Below are 23,027 nucleotides of genomic sequence, written 5' to 3'. Positions count from 1 at the left end.
CTAAAACATAAGGCCACATCTACACTGGAGTTGCTTACCAAGATTGTAAAATCCAGGTGTGCAAAGCTCTTAGACTTACCCCAAAAAACATACAGCTGTAATCACCGCCAAAGATGCTTCTACAAAGTATTGACTCAGAGGTGTGAATACTTATGTAAATTCAATTTCTGTATTTAATTTTCAATAAATGTAAAAAAAATAAATAAACATGTTTTCACTTTGTCATGAGGTATTGTGTGTAGATGGGTGAGAAAACAAATCTATTTAATTCAGGCTGTAACAAAATGTGGAACAAGTAAGTAAGTGTGAATACTTTCTGAAGGCACTGTATATCACATGTATACAATCTCCTATAAATTGTAATTTCACCAACACAAGAACTGTAATCTCTAAAAGCACAAAGTGCTTCAACATGGCTGTGTATAAAAGTCTATTGCACTTTACTGAGGTGAGATCTAAGACTGGTGTCTTAAAGCGGAAGCAGGGTTATGGCCTTCCTACACCAGGTCCATAGCCGCATAGGCGTCTCAACAGACGTACATGACAACTGAAGCATACGGAACAACTACTGAGTGAAAGCAGCGGCGACCAAACATTTAATGTCACGATCACTACAAGATTTTCACAAGGAACGTTTGAACAGCCAATGTGAATGACTTACAATAACAGAATGAAGGCAGATGGTTCATGTGTTGTCAGGAGGCCAGCTCTTAATTATTCGATCTGCAGGAAATGCATTGAGATAGCAACTTTATCAGCTGCTCACAAAAACATTAATATGTGTAGTATTACTTTAAGTTGAACTTAAGGTCATCTATGCATTTTAACTCTCAATGGTTGAGGCTTGGATTGGGGGTAGGGTAAGATGAGAAGTCCACCTGCATCTCATGGGCAACTTCTACATGTAGCCATTCGATTCAATGGCCCAGGAGAAGTTGGGGGGGGGGGGGGGTCGTCCCAGGAGGGGTTCAACGCTTGTATGCCAAGTATAGTTGTATCGCTAAGGTCACAACGACAATACCAAGAGGCAAAAGACCATTGAAAAAAAAACTATTCTTATTATTACTTTCTTCTCCAATACCATTCTTCTTTGCTTTCACGGGTAGAGGATGGAGAGAGAGAGGGAGAGAGCAAGAGAAAATGCCTTCTCAAAGGTCACTGAACTGGTCACAGATGTGGCAGGTTGTTAAAAGGGATGTTGAACGCAAAGTTCATGTCATCGGTTACTGCTAAGTATCTGGATCACACAAGACACCAAAGCGAATGATGTGTGCAGTATGTCACAACACTAACGACAGACTCGCATAAACACAGATAACAGCCACGTAATGATTCAAAATCTTCCTCAGAAGACACAAAACTGACAACATTTGTTGCCAGGTTGCTGTGTCTTGCATGTTATTATGTCTTACTATCTATGTAACATTTTTCATCACAACTGTGGCTCTGTCAGAAGTGGCAGAGTCAGAAGGAGGAATGAGTTGGTCTTAAAGGCCTCTTAAAAAGGGAAGAAGTGATGGCATTCGCTAGAAGTGGGCATGCTGATTGGCTACAAAGTGTCCCCTGCATTCACAGATTGGTTGCGAGAAGGGTCACTGATAGGCTACGACAACACCCAGGGCATCACAGATTGGCTGTGAGAAATACGAGGCGACCCCCAGGCATCACTGATTGGCTGAGAGCAGGCCCTGTCTCTGAGCGTGCTCCAGGATGGCGTTGTGGCAGAAGTAGTACTGGTCTGGGGTCTGGATGGTGAAGGCCCTCTGCGTTCTCATCCGCCGCACCGTCTGACACACGTTGAGCGTCCCCACATCCTGCAGCTGGGACAGACAGATGTCCAGGGCACAGAAGGTACCTGGGGTGAGGGGAGGGAAGGCGGGAGACATCATTATCAACAAATGTGTTGTGGGGAAAATGCAGGAATAACATTAGTTCACTATGGCCTCCATACATTATAGCCAAGGTGATGGCCTTAGAAATAGAATCCCTATTAGAGAAATTGAGATGACACCTATGACTGTCCATAGAGATTCTATGTCATTCTGTGCTTTACACCGATCTTACCACAGGGCTTCTTTTTGGCAGGAAAGATGATAATTAAGTTCGATATAAGCCTGTATGAACCTTTATCATATCATGTTTTATGTGTCTTTATTTGGGACTCAAGGACTAGAATGAGTCTGACACGCATAGACTAAAGGAGTGGTGGTCGTCAATGAGAATTAATAATTCACCTGTTCTGCCGATGCCAGCACTGCAGTGAACCACCATGGGGGGTCCCAAGGGGTGGCCCCTCCACTGGGGCCCCATGGCCTTCACTGACCGCCTCTGCTGCCTCTTGACGGCCCCCAGAAAGTCAATGAGCGTCACGGCCGAGGTGGGGACGCCGTAGTCGGGCCAGCTCAGGTACTGGAAGTGGGTCACCTGCCTCTGCTCACAATTCTGGTACAGACAGACACACACAGCCCATGAGATGTAGCTTCAAAATGGGTGAACAACCACCAATGTTTTGCAATCGTTCAAACTCGATGGAAGTTTTGATATTAGCCAACAGTCTAAGAAGAGATGGTAGTGTGTGCTATAGCTAGATAATCTCAGATTTTTGTCCTTGGAAAAAATACAAATTCAGCAATGGGAAGGCATGCGTTCTCCTTGGGTAAAGGGAGCAGAGGCCACTTGAGACGTGTAGCTTGCTACTGTACCTCCATGTTGTGCAGCTCCAGGGTGGTCTGGTTGTAGTGGGAGTGATTGTCCACCCTCTGGTTGACCACAGCCATGTGACCGTACACCTCCTGACCGCCTTCCTCCAGAGGCCAGTACTGACCACACTTCTTCCGACCTCCCTCGTCCGCCCTGCAATACACAGATCGATTATCTCCATGAGGGTATTGACGATCTTTCTAGAACCTCTAGGAAGTGCCCCATTGTAACCTACAGTATTTGGGTCTGGTTCACAACAGTCATTTCCAAATGTCAATGACTCATTTAACAACAATTCTCTACATCATGCCCACTGGGTAAAACAAATATGTAAGAAGATGAACTACCTTGTTGTCATGACAACGACTAGCACGTTTTGCTCCCAGACCATCCTCCAGAAATCCCCATAGGTTTTCTCCAGTGGTCCTATGGACAGCAGAGGGTAGAATGAAGGGAATGAGCTACTTTTAATAAAGACAAAGACATCATAAAGCAGGGGTGTCAAGCATACGGCCTGTGTATGTTTGACACTGTGTCCAGTTTATTAGGTACATCGATCTAGTACCAGGTCGGACCCCCCTTTGCCTCCAGAACAGCCTAAATTCTTAGGGGGATAGAAAGGTTGCGCAATTGGCATGAAGGGACCAAACATGTGCCAGGACAACATTCCCCACATCATTGCAACACCAGCCTATACCGTGACACCAGGCAGGATGGGGCTATGGACTCATGCTGCTTACGCCAATTCCTGAATTCCTCAATAATTCTTTAAAAAGGACAAAAACCAAATGGAAAATGTGTAGAAAATGTGTAGAAATGATAATGACCTACATTTATAACGTTTCTTGACGCAAGTAATCACAGAAAAAAAAGTTTATGGCAGCGTTTGAAACTGCCGATTAAGAACGCAGAGTGCATCTCAGCCTATGCTGCCCTTCAGTCCCTTGACCTTTTGGCCCTGACGGAGACATGGAACACCGCTTCTCTCTTTTCATCTGACTATGTTCTCTCTCATAGTACGAGAGCATCTGGACATCGCGGTCATGGCACAGGGCTACTCATTTCTCCTAAGTGGAGATTCTCCTTCCTTCCTCCCTCCCTGGCAACTTCAACCTTTCCGACGTCTGCCTTCGATTACTTTCTTTCCAACTCACTCTTTCCCCTCCTTTTGACCTCACTCTTTCCCAGTCCCCTCCCACTCACAAGGCAAGCAATACGCTTGACTAGAGGCTGTTCACCTACACATCTCAGTGCAACCCCCTTCCAGGTCTCTGATCACAAACTACCTCGTTTCCTTTTCTGTCTCCCTCTCCTCCAAACCTAGCCACTCAACTCCTGCAGCTTATCCAGAACGCTGCAGCCCGCCTGGTGTTCAACCTTCAAGTTATCCCATGTCACCCGCTCTTCCGCACACTCCACTGGCTTCCATTTGAAGCTTGCACCACAACAAAACCATGGTACTTGCCTACGGAGCTGCAAGAGGAACTGCCCCTCCCTACCTTCAAGCTATGCTCAAACCCTACACTCCAACCCGAGCAGTCCATTCTGCCACCTCTGGTCTCTTGGCCCTCCCATAACTACTGGAGGGCAGCTTGTGCTCAGCCCAGTCCAAGCTCTTCTCTGTCCTGGCACAATGGTGGCAACAGAATCCCTGCCCATCTTCCTAAAACCCTACCTCTTCTTAAATAATCCCACAGCACCCCAACCCCCCCTTTGTGAACTAACACTTGACCCCCCCCCCCACACCACTAGCTCAGACTCTGCTGATAGCTACTTTGAGGAAAAATGTACTTTGATATGTGGTTGTCCCACCTAGCTATCTTAAGATGAATGCACTAATTAAGTCGCTCTGGATAAGAGCATCTGCTAAATTACAAAAATGTAAATGTAAAGCTAGGGAGTCTGAAAAGTAAATAAACTAGGATAGAGGAGTAGCTTTTGCAAATTTAGACAGTGAGGAAATAACTCATTTCAACATTTCTACCCCACCCCCAACAAGAAAAAAAAATCACATTTTTGACTGCACTGGAAATTTAAAATGTGTCTTTATGTATCGCATTTTCAACTGACTCAATTATTTTGTCAATCAGCGGGTTATAAATGCTTATGACAAGTCTTACAACGCATCCACCACATCAATGCATTTTACCTGCCAACTTTAGTGTTACCAAAATACCAATAGTTTGAGAACCAAAGGAACCGCTTACAAATTAATAAATAGCCCATGAAAATGTATTAGTGCAAAAGTATCTGATGGTGAAACTAGCAGGTATCATAGACGGCCATCTTTGTACCTTGAGTACCGATGTACGCATTCTTCTGTTTGTAGCCGTCCATGAAGCTGGCGTTGATGTAATCCGATCTCTGTGGGAAAAAACAGGACTTTATCACAGCGAACGATAGAATAGGGGTCTTATAACATCAGAGCTGTACAGTAGAAATTCAGATAACATTATACAAACACAAACATATGAAAATATAGCTCAGTTATTTGTGTGTCTTAATAGCATATTCAAGATTAATCAAATCATTTAAATTAATATTTCAAGTTCTGGGAACCACATGTAATGCGTAGGCACGTTTACAAAGACAGGAATACTAACAGCAAGTCTTCTAATGCACTTTGTGCTTGATGAAAGGCAATGCCTTCAGAAAGTTTTCCTAGCCTTTGACTAATTCCACATTTTGTTGTGTTACAGCATGAATTCAAAATTGATTAAAAAAAAAAAAATTCTCACCCATCTACACACAATAGCCCATAATGACAAAGTGACAACATGTTTAGACATTTTTGCACATTGAAAATCAAATATCTAATTTACATAATGCACATTTATTGAAAATGAAATACAGAAATATCTACTTTACATAAGTATTCACACCCCCTTGCTATGACACTCCAATTCCCTTTGATCATCCTAGAGCTAGCGCTACAACATGATTGGAGTCCACCTGTGGCCAAATCAATTGTTTGGACATGATTTATACACTGAACACCTTCCTAATATTGAGTTGCACCCCCTTGTGCCCTCAGAACAGCCTCAATACATCGGGCATGGACTATACAAGGTGTCGAAAGCATTCCACAGGGATGCTGGCCCATGTTGACTCCAATGCGTCCCACAGTTGTGTCAAGTTGGCTGGCTGTCCTTTGGGTGGTGGACCTTTGTTACACACAGGAAACTGTTGAGCGTGAAAAACTCGGCAGCGTTGCAGTTCTTGACATAAAACAGTGCACCTGGCACCTACTACTATACCCCTTTCAAAGGCACTTAAATCTTTGGTCTTACCCATTCACCCTCTGAATGGCACACATACACAATCCATGTCTCAAGGCTTAAAAATCTGTCTTTAACCGGTCTCCTTCCCTTCATCTACACAGATTGAAGTGGATTTAACAGGTGACAATAAGGGATCATAGCTTTCACCTGGTCAGTCCATGTCATGGAAAGAGCAGGTGCTCCTAATGTTTTGTACACTCAAGTGTATTAGGTTCCACAGTTGATAGTGCATATTCAGAGCAGAAACTATACCATGCGGTCCAAGGAACTGTCCGTAGATCTCTGAAATAGAATTGTGATGAGGCATATATCCGGGCAAGGGTATAAAACAATTTCTAGGGTGTTTAAAGTTTCCAAGAGCACAGTGGTCTCCATCATTTGGAAATTGAAAAATATATATATGTCACTACCCAGACTATGCCAGACTCTGGCCGTCTGACCAAACTGAGCAACCGGGCAAGAAGAACCTTGGTCAGGGAGGTGACCAAGAACTCAATGACCACTGACAGAATTACAGTTCCTTGGCTGCGAAAGGAGAACATGCTCTACAGCACTTTACCAATCTGGGCTTTATGGGAGAGTGGCAGACCGAAGCCACTCCTGAGGAACAGGGACATGACAGCACGCCTGGATTTTGCAAAAATCACACGAATGACTCCAAGCATAAGGCAAAAGATTCTGTGGTCTAATGCGACAAACTGAACTCTTTGGCCTGAATGCAAAGCGCTATGTCTGGAGAAAAACAGGCACAGCGCATCACCCATAAAACACCATCCCTACTTTAAGCACGGTGGTGGCAGCATCATGCTATGGGGATGCTGGGAGACTGGTAAGGATAGAGGGAACAATGAATGGAGCCAAACAGACAAATCCTCAATGAAAACTTGCTTCAGAGCACAAACAACCTTTGACTAGAGAGAAGATTTACATTCCAACAGGACAATGACCCCAAGCATACAGCCAAAGCAACGTTGGAATGGCTTCAGATCAAGAATGTGAGTCCTTGAGTGGCCTAGCCAAAGCCCAGACTTGAAAATCTGTGGAAAGACTTGAAGATTGCTGTTCACTCCCCATCTAATTTAACAGAGCTTGAGAAAATCTGCAAGGAAGAATGGGAGAAATCCCCAGATCCAGATGTTCAAAGCTGATACGGACAGACCCAAGACAACTCAAATCTGTAATTGCCACCAAAGGGGCTTGCTTCGTGGGGGTGTGAATTGACTCAGGGGTGTGAATACTTATGTAAATGAGATATCTGTATTTCATTTTCAATAAATGTGCAAACATTTCAAAAAATATATTTTCACTTAGTCATTATGGGGTATTGTGTGTAGATGGACAATTTTTTTATTTAATACATTTTGAATTCAGGCTGTAACAAAATGTGGAATAAGTCAAGGGGTATGAATACTTAGTGAAGGCACTGTATGCACTATGCACAGGTGGTTCCTAGAAAGTGTTACTGATATCTCTTGTATTATGATTCTGTAAAATTTAACTGCATGATGACGTTGTCATTTAACCTTTGAGAAGTACACACCTCGTTTCTTCTGGTTTTCAGGTGAACTCTTGTTTGGTCAAGACACAGGACATCCCCATAGCGATTCCTCTCCTGGTTGTATGCAGTACTGGAGAGATTGACAGACACAAAATCAACCAATGGTGATTTATGAATATCATAAAACAATACATCAAGTTCCTACTCCAAGGGACTGGTGCAAAGTTTTGCCACCCAGTTTGACACTTTACTTCTTTCCTTGGAAGTTTAATTGATAAACCTACAGTCTCCTCTCATTTGTAACCCAGTGAGGGTTCAGGGGCCTCACAAAGAATCAGAGTAGGAGTGCTGGTATATGATCAGTTTTGCCTCAGATCATAAAGAATACGATTACACAGACAGGAGAGATTGATCCTAGATCAGCTCCTACTCAGACGCTTTGTGAATATGGGCCCGGAACTCTAGGCTTCTCCCCGTCCAGCTCAAAAGCCTGGAAATGTAGACTGACCCAAAGCTAAACCTTTATAAGTGCTTCTATCCATCTACTCACAGGGCACAATGGAATGTCCCAGGTGGTTGCTCCTTGCGGATTTCCTCGTACTCCAGGTGGATGCCTGAGCGCTGGAGACTACCCAGGTGGGCCATGAGCTCAGGCAGACGCATGGCCTCAGGCCCAGGGTTGTGGACCGACGAGTCCTCCAGGGGGATGCCAACCAGCTCATCCACGGGGTCCACACGGCCGTTCTGCCCAGCCAGAAGCTGCTGGTTCCAGCCGTGGGCATCCAGGGGCAACAGCCCCCCCAGGTGCTCAGGGAGACAGTCCCGTGGGAGGTGCTGGCAGAGGTCAGACATTTTGACCATCTGGACCTGGGAGAGGAGAGGGGAAGGATGTAGGAGAGAGTGAGGGCTTCCCCTACCACAGTCAAATAACTTCCTTGCGCCGTTTCGAAACACACTCACGTCATTACAACTGGACCACATGTCAATACAAGCCTGGAATCCTTTTTAGGACATCCTGATTTGTAAGCTGTAGGTTTCAGCCTTCAGGATGTTCAATGGATTCTGTACAATATAGGATTAGGTTGATTTCATTCCCATTAAATGCATCATGGGACAAGACATTAGATTGAAAATGTGACTCGATAATTATTATTATTATTTATTTTTTTAAATAGTAAGTCGATAAATAAAACCAGGGTTACAAACTAATTTCTGGGGTCTCCCCTGGGTGCACATTTTGTTTCTTTCCCTAGCAATACACAGCTGATTCAAATAATCAAAGCTTGATGAGTTGAATCAGCCGTGTTTGTGCTAGAAAAAGTGCACCTGGGGGGGCCCAGGACCGAGTTCGGAAACTCTGGAAAATAATAAATAATTTTTTAATTCCAGTTCTGATGTTGCATATTAAAGCCATTCTACAAATGTCATCTCAATGAAAAATGTGATTGTGGTGATAAAACCAAGCACTCAATCTCATGAACTTCTCCAGTTCATCAAAAGATGCAGGTTAAAGTTAAAACGAGATCATCAATGACTAACTCAAGTTGTCTTTCTAGTTCTGGTGAGGAAAATCAAATCACTCTCCTACTGCCTTTAACTAATCTGCTTTAAGAGATACAGTACATGCTGTATCTATAAGAGGCACGCAAAAGATTTGTCATATCTACCGTTTAGTGAAATGGCACCATTTTCCAAATAGAGGGCACTACTTTTGACTAGGGTCCATTGGGCTCTGATCAAAAGTAGTGCACCATAATAGGGCGTAGGGTGCCATTTTGGACGCTGCAGTGGGGATTCCTGATACCAAACATTCGCATTCCCTGAGGGGAGTGACTTCCTGTGTAGAGGTCACAGTGGAGACACCTTGCATCCATCAATCATGACAGCGGAGGAAGTGCCTTGTGTACCAATTACATGCAGGGGTGGACAGCGGTTCACCTTCCAACGTCAGGTTTTATACACTGGAAGGGATCATAACGATCATCCCCAGGTGTGTTTATCTGCTCCTTACTAGGAGATGTTCCTAAACTACGGCAGGGAGTGAAAGGGGTTACTGGTGTAATGTCTTTAGAGACACAGGGGCCATGCTTCGCTCTACACTGAGGCTAAGCCTATGATAGTGCGCCATGCCAGAACATATCTCCATCATGCTGCATCTGAAAAAACACCGTTTTAAATGGAAACTGATGGCACAGCTTGCATGGTGCTAGCAACACCAGGGTTGTGTGATTCCTGCATTGGCCACATATACTTAGGAAGTCTGTTTGGAACATCAGTCACTGTCACACATTCTTGATAGTTAAAGTTGGACTTGGTGCTCGTTTCTGAAGATATGATTCTGCCCATAGTGAGAATAATACCACTGCACTCACCCTCTCCCTGAGTTTCTCCTTAAGCAGCAGGCTCAGCAGGTTGTAGGGCACGCGGAACCAGACAGGGGCGCCCACTATCAACACTTTCTTCAGCCTGGCAGGGAACGCCCCCTGGTGGAGAGCAGAGCTGCAATTTTGGAACGGTTTTGCAATCCTGGCCACTTTTTCATAAACATACATTTTCTGTCAACATATTAGCCTGGTGAACAGATATTGATACACTACTACAATATGCTGGCTCAGTACTTTCTAACCTTGAGTAAGTTGAGGATCTTCTTGCTGAGGTCCAGCTCAAAGTTGGTGTAGTTGGAGCCCGCCATGTCGTAAATGAACACCAGGCCGTTTCTTTGAGTTTCAAAGCTGGAGGGAAAGAGAGTGTGCAAAGCTGTCATCAAGGCAAAGGGTGGCTATTTGAAGAATCTCAAATATATTTTGATTTGTTTAACACTTTTTTTGGTTAACACATGGTATCATGTAGTATTTCATAGTTTTGATGTCTTCACTATTAGAAAATAGTAATTAAGAAAAACCCTTGAGTAATACCTTCTTAATACATTATAAGCAGATTTATAATTCCGTGTGCTATGCATAATGTACTATAATGAATGCCATAGGTGCACATAATTAGTGGCGTAAATTTTTATTTTATTTTTATTCATCTTTAATGACCTGGTATTTGGTCCAATTTGTCTGTTTTTTTTTCACCCAATGGTCTTGATTTTAAATTAAAAGGAAATTGATCATGTCATTTAAGCCGGAGTCTCATCCACATAACTGAACAGAATAGATAATAGGCTAATACTGGTCCTCCGTAGCTTAGTTGGTAGAACATGGCGCTTGGAACACCATGATCGTGGGTGAGATTCCCAGGACCACCCATACGTAAAAATGTCTGCTATACGATACACACACACACAAACAAATCTCTGTTCTCACCTCTCCACAGCCTGGTCCAGGAGGTAGAAAAGAGCTTGCAGGACAACATGGTTGCCTGTCTTGTTGGGGTGGTGGAGCTTGGCCGTGTACAAGGCTATGGAGGCGCCTGAAGGGTCTCGCACACTCTGGTAGAACAGAACAGAGACAGGGGTCAAAGTAAGGAGCGATTAGGGTGTGCATCTTAGCTGCACTGCGGGGCACAGATGCCAACATCCTAATATTCAAATAAGATTCTATACAGTACCTTAGTTGAGCAAAGGAATAGAATAAGCAGCACATCAAACCAGAAGTCTTTTAAAACAGTGTTAAAAAGTGATTGTAAATTTAATTTAGTATTAACTTCAATTTTTTTCTGTTGATCTAAATACAGGGAATTGTAAGTGGTATTCTGACAGACGTGCATACAGTTGACAGTAGAAGTACATACAGAACTAGTTGCACACTGGATCCAACATGCAATCATCAAATACATGGGACAGAGCAGCAGCTTGCAGGTCCAAGTATCCAAAATGGGGTCTGGGTTCAGGTTAACCACAAGGTGGCAGAGTAGACATGACCATGAGAAGCAATGAGAGCTTTGGCCACGTGGAAGCACCTGGGTTCACAGTCAGATTTAAAATGGGCGCTGCCTCACATCTCTGAAGGAGTGAATTGTATGAAACTACCAGTATGAAATGGGACATTGCACTTAAGAGGAAACAATTGTTAAAAGGTCCCGTTCAATTAAAACATGTTACCAGGTTACTGGAGTATCAATGACAATACATTGTTCTTGCGCAACTGTGTGACCTATTCAAAACGACAGAATTTCAACTGAATAGTCTAGTCTGAACCGCAACAGTGAAGAGCATACAATACAATGCCACAATTTACACTCACCCCAGCATCCAAAAAGCGGATCAAGTGACTATTTTGACAAATTTATTTACCCCTTTATCAGGGCCCACATTCATAAAGTGTCTTAAGAGTGGGAGTGCTGAATAAGATGTTTGACATTTTAGATTATAATGAATAAGATTACGTGGAAGACCTAATCCTAGATCAGCACTCCTCCGAGGCGCTTAATGAATACGTGCCCTGGACACTCCTGTTATTTGAGGGAAAATGTGTCTTATGACTAAAAATACCTGACAGGATACAGACAGAGGGCCAGTGCTGAAGTGGTGGAAGTGTTCTTTCTGTGAGGAAGGAGGTTGTCTCAAATCGATGCAGCAGACTGGCAGTGGCGTGACAATGGGAAGGGAGGGGGGAGAGAAGAGGGATTGGTGACAATCAGCTGTCATAGCTCTAGCCCTGCTGACTGACTCAGATTTCCAGGCAAGGAGGGCAGGGAGAGAGGGAGGGACCCTTCACTACCACACTTGATTCCAGTCCAAGACAAACTACATGGAAGGACCCTGACTTCTCTATTTGAACTATTGAGTTATTATTAACCCATTCCAACAGTCTTCTAAAGACTACCAACATGCTGATATCTTACACCCCCCCCCCCCCACAACATTCTTGCTGAAACTCTACGCAGCTTACCATTATCATTCACAATTCTGAATGACTATAAAATACCATTTTGAATTCAACACCCAATTTATATTACTAGTAGTACTACTACTAGCAGCCTTTTACACTCATACCCGTAAATGGGTTGAAAATGTCAAATTTGCACACTGATAAGTGCCTAAATTGAAACCAGTTGCCTGACAGTAACATGATCTCAGGGACTCCACTTCACAGCTCTGTAAGGATTTTGACTGACAGCCGTTCTGACTTGGACCACCACACGCGACTAGAAGTTGCCCCCATTCTCCCACTAATTTGGCAGCTTTTGCACATTTTTTTATTGCTTGAGTGAGGGAAATGCTGTAACTTACAAGGACTCAATGTGTTTTGAAAGATGAGACGTTGAGGATTATAATACCGCATTGATGTCATACAAGCAAGCCAAACACCCATGAGTCCAAATGTGCACCTCACATTTCCATATGAAAACTAATGTAATTTACACTCAGTGTAAATTACATTAAGGACAGCTGCTCTTTCCATGACATCAACTGACCAGGTGAAAGCTATGATCCCTTATTGAAGTAACTTGTTAAATCCACTTCAAATCAGTGTAGATGAATGGGGGATACAGGTTAAAGGATTTTTAAGTGAATGGGCAAGACAAAATATTTAAGTGCCTTTGAACAGAGTATGGTAGTAGGTGCCAGGTGCACTGTTTTGTGTCAAGAACGGCAATGCTGCTGGGTTTTTCCATTCTCAACAGTTTCCCGTGTGTATCAAGAATGGTCTACCACCCAAAGTACATCCAGCTAACTTCACAACTGTGGGAAGCATTTGCGTCAACATGGGCCAGCATTCTTGTGGAACACTTCCGACATCTTGTAGAGTCCATGTCCCAACGAATTGTACAGCCTCAACATTTATGATCGCCATGTTTGATGTACAAGATGACATTGTGTTATACCCCGAGATGTCCTGAACAGAATGAGCCCGTTTGTTTTGTGAAGAAAATTTGCACCGGACCATGCTTATCTCATGACTAGGGCTGTAGCGGTCATGAAATTGTGTCAGCTGGTGATTGTCAAGCAAATAACTGCTGGTCTCACGGTAATTGACCGTTAATTAACAAACACGTCTTGGCTTCCACACATAGCCGACAAGCCACGGAGACATTTTGAACATCTACATCCATTTTAAAAAGTTGAATAAATCCATTTAATATAGCCTACACCGCCACAATAAATCCATTATTTATTTTAGACACGTCTAAAGAAACATGATATGAAGAAAATGTAGTCTATTTTAGAAGAACAGAATACTACTGATATGGCTATGCCATAATGCCTGTGGGCTACACCAATTCATTTAGCAGACAAGATTCGCTAAGAATTCCGTGGCATTTTTTTAATAGTATGAAGAATACAATTGTAAAAAGATGAATAAAATAGAAAGGATGTTTTCGCCAAACGATTTCCAAGGAAGTGCGCACAAACGGCTACTCTGTAGAGCAGTTAACAAAGAAACAAGTCAGCCTATGCGCTTAAATTTAGAGTTATTTATGCAACTTTAGTTGCGATACAAACGTTTGGCTACATGTTTTGATTTTTAATACATTTTAAGGTTGCATGATGCGACTAATGATAATTAGAAAAGGGGAAAAAAAATACATGAAAGGCATGAGCTCCGATTTGTTTTTTGTGCAGGCTGCATACACTTCAGTCTCGCCTTCACAATTTGACAAGCACTTAATATTCTAACCAGGCCTTATATTTCCCGGTGGCATCCTCCTTGTGTGGCTGTAAAGCCCCCTAAAAAAATCCATAACTTCTGCAACCCAAAGTGTATTGTGCTCTTGGGCTGAATATAATAATTATAAATTCCCTTCTCCTGGCTACCATACGCCGAAGCACCTCTCACTCAAAAGGCTCTCTCAGATATCTCAATTATTATTAGCCAATGACTGTCAAGTGATCGGGTCCTTCTCCCAGGCATCTCAGCTAAGTAGTATACTACAAGTGAAGACCGACATGTCGGGGACGCAACTGCGCGAATCCCTCATCGAATTTGGAGGCGCATATTTAAGAAGAACTGTCCACATTTTGCCTACTTTGTCTGCCAACAAAATGAGTAGGCCTAACGAACACCTACGTCAACCTACTATCCCCATAGTACAAAAGTTAACCTATTCTATTGGTCAACTTCTCCTTCTGTGTAATAAATAAATATTCCAACCATACTCCGGGACATTTGTGGGATGTGAGATCCCAAATTAATAAACACTCGCATCAAAAAACTTTTTAAAAAGCAAATGAGGCTGATACAACAGATCAGAACCATTTAGCTTAAAATTGTTGATAAACTATTAGGCTATTTCTTCACATTATAAGAGCAGCAATGCGCACACTGCAGTAGGCTAGGGAGAAAGCACTTCTCAAAAGTGACTGCAAATGCGATAAAGCATGTATCGCTTTATTACCAATGTGCAATTATGGTGAAAATTCTTACCCAAACTTGAAACTCACATGCCACCTATGTATGCCAGTTAGGCTCTACACTGGTTGTAAAGCGGATTAAACGTAAAGATATTTGGCCACTTTAGTTGTGATACAAAACATATAGGCCTATGGGCTAGGCTACATGAGGTGAGTAACTGATTTTTTTTTTTAAAGTCACAGAAAAAGGCATGCACTGTTTCTTGCCTTACTGCACATGCTGGGCATCATTCACAAGTGATAATACAGTCGAAGTCAGAAGTTTACATACACTAAGGTTGGAGTCATTAAAACTCGTTTTTCAACCACTCCACAAATTTCTTGTTAACAAACTATAGTTTTGGCAAGTCGGTTAGGACATCTACTTTGTGCATGACAAGTAATTTTTCCAACAATTGTTTACAGACAGATTATTTCACTGTATCACAATTCCAGTGGGTCAGAAGTTTACATACACTAAGTTGACTGTGCCTTTAAACAGCTTGGGAAATTCCAGAAAATTTGAGTCAAATGGAGGTGCACCTGTGGATGTATTTCAAGGCCTACCTTCAAACTCAGTGCCTCTGCTTGACATCATGGGAAAATCAAAAGAAAATCAGCCAAGACCTCAGACAACAAATGTAGACCTCCACAAGTCTGGTTCATCCTTGGGAGCAATTTCCAAACACCTGAAGGTACCATGTTCATCTGTACAAACAATAGTACGCAAGTATAAACACCATGGGACCACGCAGCCGTCATACTGCTCAGGAAGGAGACGCGTTCTGTCTCCTAGAGATGAACGTACTTTGGTGCGAAAAGTGCAAATCAATCCCAGAACAGCAGCAAAGGACCTTGTGAAGATGCTGGAGGAGACAGGTACAATAGTATCTATATCCACAGTAAAACTAGTTCTATATCGACAGAACCGGAAAGGCCGCTCAACAAGGAAGAAGCCACTGCTCCAAAACCACCATAAAAAAGCCAGACTACGATATGCAACTGCATATGGGGACAAAGATCGTACTTTTTGGAGAAATGTCCTCTGGTCTGATGAAACAAAAATAAAAAACTGTTTTTATAATAATGACCATCGTTATGTTTGGAGGAAAAAGGGGGATGCTTGCAAGCCGAAGAACTGCATCCCAACCGTGAAGCACGGGTGTGGCAGCATCATGTTGTGGGGGTGCTTTGCTGCAGGAGGGACTGGTGCACTTCACAAAATAGATAGCATCAGGAGGCAGGAAAATTAGGTGGATATATTGAAGCAACATCAAGAGTCAGGAAGTTGAAGCTTGGTTGCAAATGGGTCTTCCAAATGGACAATGACCCCAAGCATACTTCCAAAGTTGTAGCAAAATGGCTTAAGGACAACAAATTCAAGGTATTGGAGTGGCTATCACAAAGCCTGAAAAAGAACTGAAAAAGCATGTGAAAGCAAGGAGGCCTACTAACCTGACTCAGTTACACCAGCTCTGTCAGGAGGAATGGGCCAAAATTCACCCAACTTATTGTGGGAAGCTTGTGGAAGGCTACCCGAAACATTTGACTCAAGTTAAGCAATTTAAAGGCAATGCTACCAAATACTAATTGTGTATGTAAATTTCTGACCCACTGGGAATGTGATTATTCTGACAATTCACATTCTTAAAATAAAGTGGTGATCCTAACTGGCCTAAGACCGGTAATTTTTACTCTGATTAAATTTCAGGAATTGTGAAAAAACGGAGTTTAAATGTGTATGTAAACTTCAACTTCACATAAGTTCAAGAGTAAAAATGTGCTTAACAATACACATAATAAGTTGCATGGACTAATAGTAAGTGTTTAAAATGATTTTTTTATGACTACCTCATCTCTGTACCCGACACATACAGATCATTTTAAGGTCTCGCAGTCGAGCAATGAATTTCAAGACAGATTCAACCACAAAGACCTGGGAGGTTTGCCAATTCGTCACAAAGGGAACCTATTGGTAGATGGGTAAAAATTAAATAAAAAGCATGGTGAAGTTAGTAATTACATTTTGGATGGTGTATCAATACACTCAGTCACTAAAGATACGTGTCCTTCCTACCGCAGTTGCCGGAGAGGATGGAAATTGTTTAGGGATTTCACCATGAGGACAATGGTGACTTTAAAAAAAAAAAGTGAAAATAAGTTAGAAGGAATATAAAAATATTCCAAAACATTCATCCTGTCTGCAATAACGCACTAAAGTAAAACTGCAAAAAAAAAAAAGTGGCAATGAAATTAACCATGTCCTGAATAAAGTGTCTGGGGCAAAGCCAACAACACTGAGTACCACTCATATTTTCAAGCATAGTTGTGGCTGCATCATAGGTATGCTTATCATCGGCAAGGATTAGGGAGTTTTTTAAATAATAAAAATAAACAGATAAGCACATGCAAAATCCTAGAAGAAAAATCTTGTTCAGTCTGCTTTCCAATAGAAACTGGGAGACAAATTCACCTTTCAGCTGGACAATAACATAACACACACTGGAGTTGCTTACCAAGACGACATTGAAAGTTCCTGAGTTGCCTAATTACAGTTGACTTAAAAATCATCTTAAATCTATGGCAAGACTTGAAAATGTCTGTCTAGCAATGATCAACAACCAACTTGACAAAGCTTAAAGAATGTTAAAATATTGTACAATTCAGGTGTGTAAAGCTATTAGAGACTTATCCAGAAGGACTCACAGCTGTAATTGATTCTAACATGTATTGTCTCAGGGGGTTGAATGCTTATCTAATCAAGATACACTACATGACCAAAAGTATGTGGACACCTGCTCCTCAAGCATCTCATTCCAAAATCATGGGCATTAATATGGTCCCTAATTTGCTTCTATAACAGCCTCCACGCTTCTGGGAAGGCTTACCACTAGATGTTGGAACATTGCTGCTGGGACTTGCTTCCATTCAGCCACAAGAGCATTAGGGAGGTTGGGCATTGATTTTTGGCGATTAGGCCTGGCTTGCAATCGGCATTCCAATTCATCCCAAAGGTGTAAGTTGGGGTTGAGGTCAGGGCTCTGCACGCCAGTCAATATTTTACACACCGATCGACAAACCATTTCTGTATGGACACGGGAGCATTGTCATGCTGAAACGGGAAAGGGCCTTCCCCAAACTGTTGCCACAAAGTTGGAAGCACAGAATCATCTAGCATGTCATTGTATGCTGTAGTGTTAAAATTTCCCTTCACTGGAACAAGGGGACTAGCCCGAACCATATAACAGCCCTGACCATTATTGCTCCTCCACCAAACTTTACATTTGGCACTACGCAGTCGGGCAGGTAGCTTTCTCCTGGCATCTACCAAACCCAGATTAGTCCGTCGGACTGTCAGATGGTGAAGCGTGATTCATCACTCCAGAGAATGTGTTTCCACTGCTCCAGAGTCCAATGGTGGAGAACGTTACACCACTCCAGTCGATGCTTGGCATTGGCATGGTGATCTTAGGCTTGTGTGCGGCTGCTCGGCCATGGAAACCCATTTCATGAAGCTCCCGACAAACAGTTATTGTGCTGACGTTGCTTCCAGAGGCAGTTTGGAACTTGGTAGTGAGTGTTGTGTCATGACGTTGCCCTCTTTGGGTACAGAGAGCACCATCCCCCTCTCTCCTACACTCAGGCTGCTGCGACCTCAGTCTCCTCCAGGAATTTACGACCTATCTCCTCATGGCCACAGTATAGAGGGAGTTTTCATAGAGAGAACAAAGGAATTTCTTCCACCTCACAGAACTTGAGGTCTGAACATTTATGTTCTGGAGAAGGTATAAAAGATCGGTGAAGAATCCAGCTACGAACTGGTCCGTTTGGTACAATTTTGTGAAACTCATGGGAGACAATACGGCCACATTACCATAACGCTGTTTATATAATAGCCTCAGATTTGAGGTGTACATCTAATTTTTGTATAAGATGAATGAGTGAGGATGATACTGTTTGTGAAATTGTGTAATGTGATTTTGGACTGTTTTATGAAGGAAACTCCAATTCCCTTTGGAGTTTAACTAAATCAGAGGACCGCCCATGAGCACAGTTAGGCTGTCTCATGACACTAGGTTCTTTTACTGCTCTTCCGAATAAAACCCCCACCCGGGTTTTCTATCACCAGATCAGCTTACCTTGATAACGAGAGGGCCAAGGTTTGAGAGGAGACCATAAACCTAAGGTTTGAGTAGATGGCTGAATCTTTTAACCGTGGTTAAACTCTTCGACTATCGATACCGACAGAATAAGAACAAGTCTTTGATATTAATTACTAGTCTGCAGCTAGAAATTCGGTATCATTGAACGCGAAGACCAACAACTGCCGAAACATCTATTCTATAACGACATGAATGAATGTCACTCTGAACTATCCATTCTAACCACGGCAGAGAGAGAGAGAGAGAGAGGACGGACAAACTCTCCAACAGAAACTAACTTTTCAACAGAGATCCCGACGACACACTGAGCGTAAATATATATATTGATTGCAGTTATTCCCGAATGAGTGAGCATTCATGTGCAAAGGATTAGCATTTCAATTGTTATAATTATCAACTTTGTAGTGTCTCATCTCAGTTGACCCCCACTCCCCTTTTTGTCCACCAAGCCGCGATACCGGTTTATCCCACTAGGGAACTCCGTTATCATTTCCTTGTAACTATCTACTGTTTGTTTATGCATTTCTGTGAATTACTTAGTAAATAAATATTTTAAGACAGTTGATGTATGGATGACTCATAGTGAAGACTGGGTTCGTGCAGATAACCAACAATTTACGATGTTTGGAATGAGACTAACATGAGGTAAATAATTCATTAATTCGAAGACTAAGTGATCAGATATTCAAATATCTGAAAGTTATGTTAGGAAAATTATAACTTTATAATCTGAATGTTTTCCTGGGTGCCCCGACTTCCTAGTTAATTACAGTTACATGATTAATCACGTAATAATAATTACAGAGAGTTATTTGATAAGTCTTCAGTTTAATGATGCCAAAGACACGACAGTTGCAACCAAGGACAGACGATTTTTATACGCTACAGCACTCGGCGGTCTTGTTCTGTGAGCTTGTGTGGCCTACCACTTCCCAGCTGAGCCGTTGTTGCTCCTAGACGTTTCCACTTCACAATAACAGCACTCAGTTAACCGGGGCAGTAATTTGACAAACTGACTTGTTGGAAAGGTGGCATCCTATGACGGTGCCACATTGAAAGTCAGAGCGCTTCAGTAAGGCCAATCTACTGCCAATGTTTGTCTATGGAGATTGCATGGCTGTGTTCAAATTGTATACACCTGTCAGCAACAGGTGTGGCTGAAATCGCCAAATCCACTAATTTGAAGGGATGTGCATATACTTTTGTATATATTAGTGTTAAACAAATTGAAAAAAAAAAAAAAACATTAATCCCACTTTGTAACACCAAAATGTGGAGAAAGTGAAGGGGGTGTAAATCATTTCTGAAGGCACTCCAGGTAGGGATAAAGTGACCAGACAACAGGATAGACAATAAAAAGTAGCAGCAGCATATGTGATGATTCTGTCAATGCAGATAGTTAACTATTTAACCAATAGCTACTATTTAGTAGTCTTACGGCTTGCGGGTAGAAGCTTTTCAGGGATTTTTTAAATATATTTTTTAAATAACCTTAGTTGAAGACTGAGTCATAAAAGTGCATTGAAATTACTTAGAAAGTGTGCACACTTGAGGTGTGTGGCCACTTGGAAGCACCAGTTATACCTCGCACTCAAACCCTTTTTTTTGTCATTGCACCTACCCCAAATATTCCAAGCATATTACCATACTACTGAATGTATCCAGAGTAATTTAACAAATGCAGCAAAAATGTAAAATGCACATTAAATCAACAGTGTACCTTTAGTCTAAGAATTGTCCCATAATCTCTAAACTGTTCCCTTTTAATTGCTACCATGGTTATGCATATGCCTCCCCCCCCAAGCTCATACAGCTCCAGAAATCTCAAAGCTGGAAAATAAAAAAAAGTTAAAGTGCATTTCCTCTGCCGGTCTCCCCATCCTGACGAGAGCTTCCTCCTAATGGGGAGTGAGTGACAGGAAGGGAAACATCTACTAGCTGCTCCTTAGGCAGAGGATAGCCAATTTAATGTCTAGTCCTGGAGTTGTAATAGTGTTTATATTTTTCAGCATCTGGGTTGTGTTCAGTAGACACGATGCAGGAGAAAACAGGGTGCCAAAGCTGGCACACACAATTGGTTAACAGGGATGTGTGCTTATTCCCCTCCTGTACTCCCTGTTCACCCACGACTGCGTGGCCACGCACAACTCCATTGATGGGCCTGCAGTGGAACGCGTTGCGAGCTTCAAGTTCCTCTGTGTCCAAATCACTAAGAACTTAATGGTCAACACATGCACACAGTCGTGAAGAAGGCGCGACAGCGCCTCTTCCCACTCAGGAGGTTGAAAAGGTTTGGCATGGGCTCTCAAAATCCTCAAAAAGTTGTACAGCTGTACCATTGAGAGCACCTTGACTGGCTGCATCACTACTTGGTATGACAACAGCACTGTCCTCGATCGCATGGCGCTACAGAGGGTGGTGCGGACAATTAGGCGGTGTGAAAGGAAGGCCTGGAAAATCATTAAAAAGACTCCAACCACCCAAGCCATAGACTGTTCTATCTGCTTCTGCTTAGCAAGTGGTACCGGTGCATCAAGTCTGACACCAACAAGCTCCTGAACAGCTTCGATCCTCATGCCATAAGACTGCTAAATAGCTAACAGAATATCGGAGTTGACCTTTATATTTTCATTCTTATTTTTCACCGTCCCTATGCACACTCACAGGGCCCAACACACACAGCTGCTACTCTGTTAATCATATATCCTGATGCCTAGTCACCTTACCCCTATCAATCCAGTATCCCTGCACATTGTAAATATGGTACTGGAACTGACCCTGTATGTAGTATGCTTACTTACTTAGTGTTCTTATTTTTAGATCTTGTGTGTTTGTTCTACCGTGTCATTTTTAGTATTAAATTGTTATTGATTACTGCATTTTTGGGTTTAGAGCTTCTAAGAAAGGCATTTAACTGTACATATGTGACATTAAAACTATTACTCACCAGCACAGTGAACTTTCCACTGAGCAGTTCTGAGCGCAGAGGTTCCTCCTGGGGCTGTAGTTTGACAATGCCCTCTTTCAGACGGGTCTCCTAGAAACATTAAAAAAAAAATGTTAAAAAGGGAACATCAGGCCTGTGAGGCCTACAGTACAACATCCATCCACTACACAGATGTTCGGGTTGCAATGTGTGTATGCTTTTTGTTCCAGTCCAGCACTAACACACTTGATTCAAATCCACCTACATCTTCAATGTAGGCCGCTACTATTAGTCCAATCAGGTGTGTTTGTGCCGATCCAGAGCAAAAGTCTGCTTCTGTTCCAGCCCAGCACAACGGATTCAAATAAGCTAATCAGTCTTCAATTAAGACCTTGATTTGTTGAATTGGGTGTGTTGGTGCTGGGCAAGAGCAAAATATTGGAGGATGCAAACAGAATTGCATCCCCCCACCCCAGACAGTGTCTCAGAACTCTTCAGTGACTGGCCTTTCCTTAATCTGTACTGATCTGATCAAAGGCTGGAAGGATGAAGGCAATAATATGGATAACGCCTACCAGCAAGTGTGCTTTCACTCGTCATGTGATTACAGGGAAGTTTAGATGAAAGGAAGGAGAAAGGAAAATAAACCATTTGACAGATGAGCTTCAGGATGTTCTGCTTCAGTGCTAGGATGTATCATATTACAGAGATACCGTGATATAGAAGCAGACAAGCTATAAATACCTGTGGGAAGCTGTGAATTAAACCTTGTAGGCTACACTACAATAACAGTTCCAAAGAACTACCTGCCCAAGTGACTAGAGCGCCTTTGCCTTGTCTCCCGCTTTGCTCCACGCGGATCAAGAGGCTTCAATGGACTACCGTGGCAAACAATTGGATACCCGTGGACAAAGGACTATGACGTATTACATAACATGCTTACAGTTATAGGAGGGGTCACCATAGAATTAATATGTGGGACAATATACTAGTGGCCCTAAGGGGCAAAGTAGCGTTCAATATTTAGTGAGAGTGCACAAAGCACACTACCAGTGAGTACAAATGGGTAGAAATGTATTTTCTTCTTCAAATTGTTGTGGCCACCAACTTTTTGTCCAGTTTAATTAACAATTTCATGCATTAGAGCCTTGAATTTGTCCTCTGGTGTGACATAATTAAT

At 42.5% G+C, this 23,027-nt stretch overlaps 1 protein-coding gene across 1 annotated transcript in view; it reads right to left on the bottom strand.

The window, feature by feature from the left end:
* Nucleotides 1-239: 239 nt before the first annotated feature.
* The window catches only part of ptpn9a (protein tyrosine phosphatase non-receptor type 9a), a 42,685-nt gene continuing 19,897 nt past the window's right edge, over nucleotides 240-23,027 (bottom strand). Inside the window, exons 3-13 of the mRNA XM_039017136.1 lie at nucleotides 21,869-21,958; nucleotides 10,788-10,912; nucleotides 10,106-10,211; nucleotides 9,852-9,962; nucleotides 8,030-8,346; nucleotides 7,522-7,609; nucleotides 4,995-5,064; nucleotides 3,048-3,126; nucleotides 2,703-2,853; nucleotides 2,235-2,442; nucleotides 240-1,855 (exon numbers count right to left, since the gene is read on the bottom strand). Of these exons, the coding sequence (XP_038873064.1) occupies nucleotides 1,665-1,855; nucleotides 2,235-2,442; nucleotides 2,703-2,853; nucleotides 3,048-3,126; nucleotides 4,995-5,064; nucleotides 7,522-7,609; nucleotides 8,030-8,346; nucleotides 9,852-9,962; nucleotides 10,106-10,211; nucleotides 10,788-10,912; nucleotides 21,869-21,958 (1,536 nt within the window). The 3' untranslated portion in view covers nucleotides 240-1,664. The remainder of the gene's footprint in view (nucleotides 1,856-2,234; nucleotides 2,443-2,702; nucleotides 2,854-3,047; nucleotides 3,127-4,994; nucleotides 5,065-7,521; nucleotides 7,610-8,029; nucleotides 8,347-9,851; nucleotides 9,963-10,105; nucleotides 10,212-10,787; nucleotides 10,913-21,868; nucleotides 21,959-23,027) is intronic.

Source organism: Salvelinus namaycush, chromosome 21 (genome assembly GCF_016432855.1).
Source record: "Salvelinus namaycush isolate Seneca chromosome 21, SaNama_1.0, whole genome shotgun sequence".
NCBI classification, from domain to species: domain Eukaryota; kingdom Metazoa; phylum Chordata; class Actinopteri; order Salmoniformes; family Salmonidae; genus Salvelinus; species Salvelinus namaycush.
This window is presented reverse-complemented; position numbering and strand designations above follow the sequence as displayed.